Raw genomic sequence first — 14,122 nt, forward strand, 5'->3', positions numbered from 1 at the left:
AACGGGCCTCTAATTCCTCTAACTCAAGAAAACAACCAGGTTTAGGTAACTCAGATAACCGTCTCCATGTGTATGTGCAGGTGTGTGTGTAGATTTGTTTATTTGAATGTCTCTGCGTGCTCCCAGGAGCAGATTCAAAGCTCATGTTAGTGTGGAGTGACAGGTAGTGTCTCTCTGGGGGACTGTGATGGACAGAGTAGCTATCTCTGATTTAAGGAGAGGGACAGATCAGAGCTGAGGGGTGGGGTTGGGGTGTGGGGTGGGGGGGTGTGGGCTTCTATGAGGGAAATACAAAGGCTGCTTTCTGCTTTGTACTTTCTACGTGCCTGCCTTTGTCCTCCCTAATCATCTTTTCTATATGGAAATGTGTCTTTGCCGTGAGTCAAAGACATTACTTACTGTACAAAGACCAAAGGAGTCCACCACAAGTGATTCATGGCAACTTCCCATCCTTTTGATAATCTCTCTTTTGGCCTGGACCATCAGTTATTAGTAGTGATAGGAAGATAAAGTTGTGACTCCTGAAAATATAATTAATCAATAATTTAAGTGCATTTATGCAGCAAAAATCACTCTATAAGCTACCTCAGAATTTGTATGTGTCTTCAGGGTATACAAGGCTATATGGAGGAGAAACAGAACACATTGAAACGGAACAGAGAGGGAAACTGAGGTTTCAGTGTCCGAGATGGAGGATAGACAAACCACATTTGGATTTCGTAGCGATGGAACTGCTGCTAAAAACGATGAGCGGTCAGTCCTGGAAATAAAAGAGCTCTTTGGCCCGCTCTTTAATCAGCTGCTAAAGTTACTCGTGCAGCAGTATTTACACCAAACAGCAAAAAGGTTGCAGAGCAGAAGTATAACATTAGTCAGTGGCATTGGTCAGATCATCTCGAGAAATACTTTACTGGCAACATTATGGTGCTGCAAAATTTGATATTTGTTCATCAACGGATGATTATTACATGGACACAGTGGTCGAAGTGCCCACATGCAGTATCTGACACACAAATCTCTTAATCCAGGACTTAAGTAAGTAATGTCAATCACCTGAATTCAATATGGTTATGCTTTTTATTAAACACAATGGAGCTGGCTCTATGAAACTCATAACTACAGTATGCAGAAGATTAAGAGCTAATAATAAATTATGTCTTCATATCATAGGTTTCTCTATTTGATATTTTAAACTACATTGTGTAACTTGTATTAATAACTCTTTAAATTTCATGCAATTACTTTTCATGTACAAATAGGCCACACAAAAATGAAATATATATATACATATAAAGCCAGACTTCGATATTTATATTCTAATATTTAATTTGGTCCAATTAAAGTTGTAATAATTTGCAAGAGCTAAAACATCAGACATCCTTGTAGGAATCCTAGCAAGTAGCAGAGGTTATACATCACTTTTAAAGTGCAGCACACAATCACTTGCTCATTCATGGCAGCATAAACACTCGTGTTATGTTTTTAGTCAAACATGGAACATTTTACCCCGTTGTGATCCCAAACATCCAACCCTAACCCTAATCCATTGAATGCTGACAGGAATGACTGAATCTACAATACTCGCTCCCAAATTCCCCCACGTGCTCCCCTGTGATTGCTAGTGGTTGGCATTGTGTGTCTGCAGTACACACAACCACAAGTCACACCACAGTTTGTTAAGTCTTCCTCTTAAAACCGCGTCGTTTACAACAGATTTGAAATGTCTGCCGTAGTTAGGCCACTCTTAGTATTTATTTATTTGGTGGACAGTGCGAACTGTTTGTGGTGGAAGGTTTAGCCCGGAGGAGGCTGACTAAGCCTGCTGGTCTTGTCCCTGCAGCAGCAATTTAATGATGTATTCTATCTGTACGCTGGTGAATGGAGAGTACCCACCAAGCCAGGTGCTTTCGAGCATGACGCCGAAGCACCCAGCCCGCTTTATGGACACAGCAACTGTAGGCAGCCTCGACCTCTGACCCCTGTTAAGAAATGGCAGAGCTGTGCTGTGTGCTACGTGTGTCTGTGGCAGGCATGCATGAATAGTTTGATTCCTTCGCCTAGTGTGAGTAGGAAAGAAGCAATCTCAAAGCATAATAACGGGGCAGAAAGTTTAATTGAAGCTGATGCCTGCGAGAAGGTTTCAGATGTCTGGTTGCAGAGAGTGTCTTTGTGTTTGTTTTTTAGGTCTTCAGATCAGTATGTTTTCACGATGCAGTACCACGTCTACTCACTGCTGTTCTGGTATCACCTCTAACACTGGGTAGCTGCAGACTATGAGTACAGAAACTCGCATTCAAAGCACTGTAAAGACGGCTACCATGGTCTGTGGGGGCGTAGTGGTGGATAGAAAAAACTGAAAACAGCATGGAGCGCACATGTCATCGACCTCTTTGTTGTGTGGGTGTGCCTGTGTGTGTGAGCATATATATGGAAGGGAAAGGAAAAAAAAGTTTGGGAAAGGCAAAGTAAGCTGACAGAACATCTAAGAAACCTCTCTACAAAGAGGCCGTGTCTTTGTTCCCAGGGTTCTCGCGGAGCACTAGATATGAATTATGTAATTTCATAATAGGTGACCTTCCGTGCAGCTTGAAAGACAGTGCAAATTCTATTCCTCAGATATACAGAGCAATACTGATGCACACAAGCTTGCACAACACTGTTGTTATCCCATCAAGTGCACAAAAAAAAAGGATTATTTTCCCAATGGAAAACAGCCAAAGATGTAATTATATGCGGGTGGCAATGTCACACAGAGGAAACATTAGCTGTGGCCCATTTTATCATACAATTTCAAAATTTACAGCCAAATCATTACATGCATTATGAATATGCACAAGACACATACGGTCGGCCAGATCCTGTGCAAATACAGCAGTGCAAATATTTATTTTTCTCTGCTTTCTTTTAGATTCGGAGCGGCAAGCTGATGATCACCAACACCAGGAAGAGCGATGCGGGGAAGTACATCTGTGTTGGAACCAACATGGTGGGAGAGAGGGAGAGCGAGATCGCCGAACTCACGGTGCTCGGTAAAATTTGTCATTGCGTTTCACAACGTTGCAGCGCTTCACTTTGTCTAAGTGCTCTCTCAGTTCACGTGGTTTTAGTTTGCCGGGCCAGCGTACAAGGTTTTTTGTCTGCGGGGTATAATAACCCATTAATTATGTTGATTATGCAGCTCTACTATCCAAACATGCGCTGAATGTCTACCGCTGCTCCATCTGAAACGTTATAACCTTTAAGTATAAGAGCTCACCATGGTACTGTGCATCCAACACCTCCCACCCCCAAATGCCTGATTCCATTCTCTATTCTCCACTCCACCCTCCCCCCTCCTTCACACACACACACACACACACGCACGCACGCACGCACGCACGCACACACACACACACACACACACACACACACACACACACACACACACACACACACACACACACAGACACGCACACACTTATTTTCCTAACACTTTCCATTCCAATGGAGTATCACACGGTTAGATGACCTTGGTTTGGGTTGCAAATATACAGCGGAGGGCCTCATAGAGCTTTTCAAGGCTATGATCATAATCCTGCTGAATACAGAAACAGGTCAATGTATCCTGTTCTACAAGCTATAAATAATAAATTACTTAGTTTTATGAAGATAGACAGGTGTTAATGTCTACAATTTTGAATATAATTTTTCCAAACTCAATGATAAAGTTGATGACTGTCTTTTATGTCTGGTCAATTTGTTCCTTTTTTTGAGGGGATTATCTTCTTGATTAAATTCCTCAAGCAATTGGTTTGGAATCATGGCAACCTGACTTTGATATAAAATATTCCATTACAATTAATGATATCAACTTAACAATTTAAGTGAAAAACTAAAGCTCTGTGCAGGTATTTGAGAATATCTTTGTGTTTGGTATTTAATCATTTTGCTTTAATGACAGCATACGTGGACTTTAAATGTTTGTCATAACCTCATAACCCATGTTATCCCAGCCTGATCTGACCATGTTGCAAAGAGCATCTTGTGACTTTGGGAATGTTTGGGTTTCTCACTCTATAAGTAAATGTTCAGTGGGTTTGAGTTCAAGTGACTGTGGACAAAAGTCTATGACAGTCAGAAGTCTTTGGTCCTTTAAGTAGTTTGTCAAAGCGTTAAAGCGTGTTTGTGCTCATCTGCAGGTAGTCAGGTTGTGGTCAATTTCAATGCAAGTGTCCAATTAACAATGTGGGCTTTATTAACAATTGGAATAGTTTCTGGGGAAAACCTGGTCTGATCCGGAGAGACGGCATCCATCCTACTTTGGATGGTGCAGCTCTTCTTTCTAGAAATATGGCCATGTCTCTTAACACCCATAAAACCTGACATCCCAGGGTTGAGGCCAGGACGCAGAGTTGCAGTCTTACACGCTCCTCTGCAGCTTCTTTAGAGCTGTCACTCACCCAAAACATTCAACATCCAACAAAGGTTGTGTCTGTACCCAGATCACCTATATTTAAAAAAACTCAACAACAAATGTATCAATAAAAATTTAATAAAAATTGATCCTACCAAATTAATGGATACAAAAATTTGACAATTAAAAGCGGACTATTAAATATCAGATCTCTCTCTGTTAGTAAATGACTTAAAACTGATCATCAGATTGATTTATTCCGTCTCACAGAGACCTGGCTGCAACAGGAAGAATACATTAGTATTAATGAAGCAACTCCTCCCAGTCATATTAATTATCATATTCCCGGAGATTCAGGCCGAGGAGGAGGAGTGGCAGCAATCTTCCACTCAAGCTTATCAATTAATCTGAGACCGAAATTTAGTTGTTATTCATTTGAGAGTCTGACTCTTAGTCTCTCACACCCAAATTGGAAAGCACAGAAACTGATTCTATTTGTTGTTGTTTATCACCCACCTGGTCTTTATTCAGAGTTTCTAACTGAATTCTCTGAGTTTTTAAAAACCCTGCAGCTGGTCCAAAATGCTGCAGCAAGAGTACTGACGGGATTTAGCAGGAGAGATCATATTTCTCCTGTTTTAGCTTCTCTTCACTGGTTTCCTATTAAATCAAGAATATAATTTAAAATTCTCTTGCTGATTTACAAAACTCTGCATGACCAGGCTCCATCATATCTTAGAGATCTTATAGAACCATATAATCCAAGCAGAGTACTTCGCTCTCAGTATGCTGGTCTGCTTGTGGTTCCTAGAGTTTCCAGAAGTAGAATGGGAGGCAGAGCCTTCAGTTTTCAGGCTCCTCTCCTGTTGAACCAGCTCCCAGTTTGTGTTCGAGGGGCAGAAACCCTCTCTAGCTTTAAGATTAGACTCAAAACGTTCCTTTTTGATAAAGCATTTAGTTAGGGCTGGCTCAGGTGGACCTGAACCAACCCTTAGTTATGCTGTTATAGGCCGACGCTGCTGGGGGACCTCGTTACACGCTGAGCTTCTTTTCTTTCCTCCTACTCTTTAACTGACTCACACCTCACCATCTTTTTCTCTCCCATAGTTTTTGCTTATTGTTGTCTCCATTCAGTTCCCTCGCTCGTGTAGTTTCTCTTCTTTCTTTTGTAGATGTCCCGCCATGGAGCTGCATGTCGCTGCTCTGCGAATGTCGTCTCCACCAACAGTTCTTCTCTTGTATCTCTATGCTGTCCTTTTCTCTCTCTGCTCTCTTCTCACCCCAACCGGTCGAGGCAGATGGCCGCACACCCCTGAGCCTGGTTCTGTCGGAGGTTTCTTCCTGTTAAGAGGGAGTTTTTCCTTCCCTCTGTTGGAGGTTTTTCTCCCTTAAAGAGGAGTTTTTTCCCCTCCCAGCTTATGTGGGAATTGTTGAATTGTTGGGTTTCTCTGTATAATATTGTAAAGTTTTGCTGTAAGGACTTTGATGTGTTAAATGCCATGAAATAACCTCTGTTGTGATTTGGCGCTATATAAATAAAATTTAATTGAATTTAATTTAATTGAATTAACTCCAGAGTAGTTAAGACAGCCCCAGACATGACTATTCGCACCACAGCGTTTTCCTGTGGGTTTCATACACTGTTATATCATCCTCTCTTCTGTTGGTCGCCTTACATACACCCTTCTGTTACTGCCACAAAACTAAAACTTGGATTCATCCGTGAATAGTTGGTTCACTGTGAAATGCTGCTATGGCTTAGGCCACACTAAGTGGTATAGAGATCGCTATTCACCCTCTCCAACTGCCTTCTTTTGACAGGACTTTTGTGGATTGTCTTCTTTATGTAGCAAATTCTGTATCTGTGATGTCATTGCTTTTCTATCTCAGTGAACTGAGCTTGATGTGTTGATGCTCTGATGGTGTGGTCATTCTTGATCTGCCTTAATGTGCTTTTTAGTGTCATTCCCTGCCCCCTTAGAAACCTTCAGCCTGTCTATGATTTGATGCAGAAAAAGCCTCTCTTTGCTTGGAATTACAATCTGTCTTGTGACTCTTTTATCTAGTTCTGATGCCATGTTTCCCACTATCACAATGCTGCTTACTATACCAGGTTCTACTGGAAGTTTGAGGCACGGACATATTTACAACAAGTTAACAATAGCTGCAGGTTTATTCACCTGAAAAAGCCTCTGATGAGCCGAGTTGTATCCTTCCATGGAAGTAGCATTCAAAAGCTGCTCAGGAGGATTTTCTGAAGGAAATTGGACCTTTTGTTCAAAGAAGTTAACAAGATCAATGCCACTTCACTGTTTTCTAAATCTGGCTGCTGACCTAGAAACAGTGCAGAATTTTAAATGTCCTCTTCATTTTTACATTTCATAACTTTTTATTATTTTATTTCTTCCAAATCCTTTCATTATTTGCAGCTTCACATGGAAATCTGACAGATTTTAAACGTGGTCTCAGATGTTTGGATCACACTGCAGATGGCACTGAGGAGCATGACGATGGTGAAGATTAGGCTGATATTTGTGTTTCCTGCTGTTGTGCTGCCCCCCAGAGCGGCCGACCTTTGTGAAGCGGCCCAGCAGTGTAGTGGTGTTGGCAGACGAGAGCGTGGAGTTCCACTGTGTGGTTCAAGGAGACCCTGTTCCCACTGTCCGCTGGAGGAAAGATGATTCTGACCTGCCAAAGGGCAGGTAACTCACAAAGGCCCCATACATACAGTAATTTACCATGCAACCATGGTGTTTCAACTTGCTCTTTCATCTCTTGAGTGTGTGTGTGTCCGTCCTGCCCGCAGATTCGAAATCCTCGAGGACCATACCTTGATTGTTCGCCAAGTGACCTCTTCAGATGAGGGATCCTATACATGTGTGGTGGAGAACATGGTGGGGAAGTCTGAAGCATCCGCCACGCTCACTGTGCACGGTCAGTACAACCCAACCTTCACACGTAATAACCTCCAACCATAGCACCACCTTCTCGAGAATATAGAGTTCATACACTTTTTCCAAGGCCTCAGGTTTCCTTTTCATGGATGAGAAGTGTTTGCCTGGCAGTTGTTCCTGAGCTAACTGGAGAACTAATCCTGTCTCGTAGTGTCACAAATTAGCAAGGAGAGACTTTTACACAGCTTTGCCTTTTATGAAGACCTAGTTTTCATCATTGTGCCTTAGGTTTCTCTCATCAACAGTACAGACAGGCAGAGTTATCTCTGGGGTTTTCATGTGTCTGCGCTTTTTTTTTCTCCTTCTCACTTCCCAGCAGAAGGTCATATAATGTCTGCAGCTGTCACCAGATCTAAATAACAAGCAGTATAAGAGAATGCATGAGTTTGTTGACAGTGCGTCTCATAGTAATGTGAGCACACAAAGTAAGTGTTTACGTAACTGCGGAAAATGGATTCATTTGGTCCAAGCTGTCCTGCCACAATGACACCCTTCAGTTCTTAAATCAGTGACAGGAAATAAGCAGTCAGACACCTCTTGTAGCTGCACAAACCGACCTAAACACATAAACACACACACGGCGGTGACACAGTGGGTGACATACTGTGTACTGTGAGGACAGTAGGACTTAATTACAGATAAGGGAGTGCTGCTTGCATGCTGGGAAGTGATATGGCATCAATTACATTGACTTCCTCTTCCTCCAAAAACCTGAGAAAATGAGCGTCGAGGGGAAGCATTGCTAATTTTAGAAGTAAATGGAGAAGAGTAAGGATATGGGAGATGAGTAGAGGTGTTCTTTATGGGAAGAAACAAGAAGCTATCAAAGTGAATGCATGTCTCATAATGAAATAAAAAAAAGAAATACTTTCCCTCTTAAGCTCTGGCTTTGCTCATATCGTAGCCACAGTCATAACCACTGAATCATTTGTACTGACCTAGAACATTTGGTTGATATTAAACAATTGCCATTTGAAACAGATGTAACAAGCCAAGAAGCTCATTGTTAGTATGTAATGACATTCCAGCATTGCACTCATTAAAATACAACCCTATTTCCAAAAAAGTTGGGAAGCTGTGTAAAATGTAAATATAAACTGAATGGAATGAGTGGCAAATCATGTAAACCCATATTTAATTGAAAATAGACCAAAGACAACATATCAGATGCAGTTTTAACCTGCATTTGTGTATGCAGAGACAAAGTGTGTTCACAGACAGTGGTTTTTAGAAGTGTTTCTGAGCCCATGCAGTAATTTTCCCTTCAGAATTGTGTCTGTTTTTAATGCAATGCCACTTAAAGGCCGAAGATAATGGTCATCCATTATTGGTTTTCATTATTGTCCCTTGTATACTCTGGATTCTCTGAATCTTTTAATGATATTATGTACTATAGATGATGAAATCCCCAAATCTTTGCAATTTTATGTTGAGCAGTATTTTTCTTAAATTGTCACACTTTTTGCCCACGTAGTCTTTCATAGAGTGAGAACCTCTTCACATCTTAACTGCTTAGAGAGTCTGCCTCTATTGTTACATGTTTCATATACTGTTGCATTACTGTTACAGAAATTCAAATGAAAACAATATATAACTATATATGTCTTCGCAGACCGGGTGCTTGAACCCCGCTTTACCACAGTCATCCCCCTCAGTGTTTCCAAAACCAGCTGCTTCGCTGTAGCACTTCATTTCACTATAAATCTATTTAACAGATGTCAAGATGTTCAGTCGTTCCCGACTCCAAATGTGTCATTGTTTGTGTGGTGCACTTATTACAGTCAAGGTCCCTGGATAGCACCAGCAGATCCCCGTTCTCCCCCCCCTATCCCAGACACAATGCTCCCTTGCTCACCCCCTCACAGCTTTGTGTCCTCATTGGGCGATTATAGGTTTGTTCAAATATGCCTCTAGGCTGGCTGGCTCAGTGAGTCAAACCAGCAATTACATATACTTTTTCACACGTCACAGTCAACAAGTCTGCTGCTGGGCCTAATTGAGAATAAACAGTCTACTTTTACTGCTATTTTATTTGTTTATTTTTGGAGTATGGAGCACATTAACATTCTTTTGACTTTTCATTCCTAAAGCATGATCTGCTTTCATGTGCACCATTTTCAAACTCTTCTGTATGTAATGGAGCTTCGTTCAGGCAGGCAGGGAGTCAGAAAATACTTTTCTTTGCTTATATTGGGTTCATTCATTTAAATGTTGTGTTTGCTGGGGGGTTGTGATCTCAGGAACTGTCTGTCATGCTCTCTCAGATTCTTCTAGAGCATCATTGGAGCAGAGTCACCACCAAACACAAATATAGTACATCATTCTGTAATAAACGGTTAAATCTGACATAGCATCCTGCCTTAACTGTGTATATATATATTTATATATACAAGAGTCGGTCATCCAAAATAACCATGGGTCACTTACATTAGTCATTGATACTTTCCATATTTCACTATTAAGGAGGACAAATATTTCTTCACTTTTTAATGAAATACACAAAATATTCTCATGACCACCAGGTTTGGTAAAGAATGTTAGAAACATAAAAGAGAATTGATTAAATAAAAATATAATTCACTGCAAATGAAAAGCACAATTATGAATAATGCACTTGTGAGAATTAATAAACGGACACTGGGCCAGGAGCCCAACAGGATCGGGTTCTGTGGGCTAGAGAGCCTTTGTTTGAAATGACAAAACGTTCTCAAGCTAACTACAAAGAGATGAAAACTGGCTCAAAATGATTCAAAACTACAACAGAGACAAACAGCAAATACAAAGAGATGCAAAAAACGACAAAATGAGCACAAAAAGATGCAAATGACTGAGGACACACAAAACAACTTCAAATAGAGGCAAAATTAATCCAAACAGATACGAGATGGTTACAAACGCTGACTAAAACAACCACAGAGAGGAAACACAACCACAGAGTGAAGCAGAGCAATGACAAAGAGTTGTAAAATGACCACAAAGAGATGGAACTGCAACTGTTTTCAGTTCGTAGAAGGGATATGGGGTGGTCTGTTACACGCCTGTGCCCAATCTCATAATCTGTTCATGCTTTGTAGATACATGTTTTCTTGAAAAACTGTCCTTTATTAGCTGTTCCATTGTACATACTCATTTAAGCATGTACCAATACTGTGAAGTGTATCATTGTAGTTGCGTATCACCCTGATCACTCATTACATTGCTCTTTTTCTTCTGTCTTTTCCCCTTGTAGTCAATACTGGTAAGTTGTCATCCATCCCTCATCCACCATCAGACAACATCAGGAAATCATGAGCGCCTGTCACTGTCCTATGTGCACTGTAATTCCATCCACCTCTACAGTATGTAATTCCTGTCATTTGTGGGTAAATGAATATAAATTTAATGTTTTTTCATTTTAAAAAAGGTAAAAAAAAATTATTCTTTCTTGCTACATAGGCACTTAAGCTTTTTTTCTTGAGCTTTTTATGCATACTGAGATGTTCTCAAACTGAGAATGATGAAAATGTATCAGGCTGGCAGGTAAATTCAGGCCTCTCTTTTTCTGCAGTGCCCCCAGCGTTTGCCATACGCCCCAGGAACCAGGTGGTGGCAGTGGGCAGGATGGTCACCTTCCAATGCGAGGCCACCGGCAACCCGCAGCCCGCTATTTTCTGGCAGAGGGAGGGCAGCGAGGTGAGACTGACCCTCAGTCTGTCATCACGCTAAATCACTACTCAGTGTAAATAAAGATAATGAATGGGTTTCTAACTGCGATCCCCCCCATCTCCCCCTCTCAGAGTCTTCTGTTCTCCTACCAGCCACCGCAGCCTTTTAGCCGTCTGTCTGTCTCCCAGATGGGCAGTTTGACCATTACTGATGTTCAGCGCTCTGATGGCGGCTTCTACAGCTGCCAGGCTCTCAACATCGCTGGCAGTGTTATTACCAAAGCCCTGCTGGAGGTTACAGACTGTGAGTAAAAAGGGAAGGAGTGATGGAGGGCAGATGGAGGGGGGGTTGATTTTTTTTTTTTTTTTTTTTTAAAGCTTCTTTCTTTTGTCTTTTGGCTGAACACACTACTTTACTGCTGCAGTGTTTCTTTGTTGAGCAGGTGTATTAGGCTACAGTTTTGCTTTGGTTGGTGAGAGAAACCTCACTGATGGGTGTGGTAGTTGGCCTTGGTTACCGTCAGGGGAGGGATTTCATGACATGCTATTCACATGTTGGGCTCAGAATCTTGTTTCCGTGGGGAGTGCCTGTATAGAGTTCCTGCCCTTATCTCGCTTACCTTTTAAAATATAACATTTCCTCCTTGAAACTATTAAATAATCTAAAAACCAGGCTTTGTTTACAGAAATACAATAATTATAAATCACGATAACCTATTTTGCATGAATACAGCACAGTCTTTGTTCTACTCTGCTGCAGTCGTTTTTAAATTAAGACTGCAGTATTGACATATGATGTCATTTCCAGGTTCTTCTTTTTAATGGAAAGTAGTCTGAGGGACTCTACTCCAAACCTGACATGATAAAATAACTGTGTTAATTGCTTTAAAAAAAAAAAAGCAATTTAAATGTGCTTGGAGGCTCACACCAGTAATTACACACCTGTGTGATTATTAATACACGTGTCTGTAACTTTGTACTATGTACATACATTGTATTAATGAAGATAATTGCTTCAGGTGTTAATAGACAGTTAATGCATTCACACACCGAGCTGTTCATGTAGCCCTGTTAGTTATAATGGACAATCTTCTGCTCGTATTGGTCATGTGTTTTGCTATGTGTTCTGCTGCCACTGTCGCAGTGAAATGAGTGGAGTCTGCTCTGTGGAAATAGGGGGAAAAGTAAAAAAAAAAATAAAGGGTGGGCAGGGGGTTGTCATTTTTTGTGTGTGTGTTTTCAGTGGTCTGCACTTGTACTTGTTTCCTTTCCCTCCCCCCCAAAATTCTCTCCATCCCACCACACTCCTCTCATCCCCATTTGGAGTGGTGCATTTGTATGGTAATAACTGGTTCGCATTACCTCTGGCAGTTTTCAAGGCATGTTTCCATCACCTTTTTTTTTGTTGGTATTATTTATTTATTTATCTAGAACTCCTGCCCCCATCCACAGGGTTTTAAAATGTAAGAGAGAGAGAGCTCTGTTATCTAAGTGGAACTGTTATTAGTTGGGCTTTGCCGTCATGATTGGATCCGGCTCCAGCGGTACCTACTACCCAAAGAACGATTAGTTGCTCTCCGCTGGAGGGGAAAAGTTGATTTCTTTTTCCTCCACTGCCTGCACAGCCATCTAAGCCTATTGTTCTCCCCCTTTACCAATTTTCCTCTCAATATCTCTCACATCTTATCTGTTTTTCAGCAATTCATTTTCTCTCTTTTAATCTTTCTTACTTTTATTTCTGTCTCTCTTTATAGCTTTGACCTTTTATGAACATCAACTCCCAGTTTCTATTTCCATGAGACGCTGTTGACAGTGACACTTTTTTTGGGGAGTTTGCCTCTTTTTGAAAGTGAAAGTCGACACACTGACAGGAAAATGCAGAGATAAAGAGAGATGGGTGACAAATTGCCACAAAGGTTCCAGTCTGGATGAAAATTTTAGATGTACAATCACATCATATGCATCTTAACAACTTGTCTACCCGACACTCCCACTCGTTTTCATATTTATGTACTATTAATCATGTAGTGCATTAAAAACAACTTGATCCTGAAGATTTTGTGTTGATAGTTTGCAGATGCATTGGATATAACAATTTTATTATTTGATTTTTTTATTTTTTTTTTATTTTGATTTTATTCATTTTATTAATCCCCGAGGGGAAATTTCTTCAAAGGAGGAGTTTTGGAATATCTCCAAAATATATTTCCCCAATTAAATTAGTTGTATATTGTGTGTATAGAGTGTATTTCATACTAGATGGACTGTGGGACATTAATGCCACTACTAAGATTGAAAACATCATCAATTATGAACCAAATGTTTTCAGGTATATAATGACTTTATATTTACATTTTGTAGGCAATGTTGCCTTTTTCCTGAAAGTGTCTAGACTACATTTCGTAGTGTTCCCAGTGTGAATATACTGCATACTGTTATGATAGGGTTTCTGTTTTATGTAGTAAAACAGTATAATATGCAATGGGACTACAGGGAACATGTTAACATTGTTATTCTTTCACTTTCCTCCCTTTGTGTTTTATTAGCTGGGTCAGACCACCCTCCGCCTGTCATTAGGCAGGGCCCGTTCAATCAGACTGTTCCTGTAGACAGCACAGTAGAACTGGATTGCCAGACTGCCGGCACTCCACCTCCTACAGTCCACTGGAAGAGGGATGGTGTGGTGGTGTCTCCCGTGGATTCCCGTATGTCCCTCACAGAAACAGGATCACTGAAGATTCACTACGCTAAGGTAGGAGATTTAGTAATACAGCAGTTAGTGAGAACAGGCACCGAGCCAAACCAACCTACTAATGTCTGCCGCTGCACCTTCTCTTCCCAGTTGGGAGACACAGGCTTCTACACTTGTGTAGCTTCTAGTCCCAACGGAGAGGCTTCTTGGACAGCGTACTTGCAAGTGGAAGGTAGGTTATTCCAACCGGGTAGACTATATCGTGACAGGTAAGGTGCTATTAAATACTACGTGGTTAGGCTGAGTGAGGCTCATAGTTTGGGTTAAATGTGACACACTTTTTATTGAGATATACTTTTAGGCACCAAAACTACTTGGTTCGTGAACTCAAACATTTTTCTCTCCCTACTCAGACTTTATCACTCTTTGTATTTTTGTC

At 41.0% G+C, this 14,122-nt stretch overlaps 1 protein-coding gene across 4 annotated transcripts in view; it reads left to right on the plus strand.

The window, feature by feature from the left end:
* The window catches only part of LOC138196608 (roundabout homolog 1-like), a 92,962-nt gene that overhangs the window by 66,187 nt on the left and 12,653 nt on the right, over positions 1 to 14,122 (plus strand). For all 4 annotated transcript variants that reach the window (XM_069146835.1, XM_069146834.1, XM_069146836.1 and 1 more), the window contains 7 exons: positions 2,909 to 3,029; positions 6,957 to 7,095; positions 7,200 to 7,327; positions 10,895 to 11,019; positions 11,124 to 11,295; positions 13,538 to 13,743; positions 13,834 to 13,915. In XM_069146835.1, coding sequence (XP_069002936.1) covers positions 2,909 to 3,029; positions 6,957 to 7,095; positions 7,200 to 7,327; positions 10,895 to 11,019; positions 11,124 to 11,295; positions 13,538 to 13,743; positions 13,834 to 13,915 — 973 coding nt within the window. The remainder of the gene's footprint in view (positions 1 to 2,908; positions 3,030 to 6,956; positions 7,096 to 7,199; positions 7,328 to 10,894; positions 11,020 to 11,123; positions 11,296 to 13,537; positions 13,744 to 13,833; positions 13,916 to 14,122) is intronic.

The sequence above is a fragment of the Embiotoca jacksoni genome, unplaced genomic scaffold (genome assembly GCF_022577435.1).
Source record: "Embiotoca jacksoni isolate LCO1_2020_lvr unplaced genomic scaffold, fEmbJac1.0.p SCAF_13, whole genome shotgun sequence".
NCBI lineage: Eukaryota > Metazoa > Chordata > Actinopteri > Embiotocidae > Embiotoca > Embiotoca jacksoni.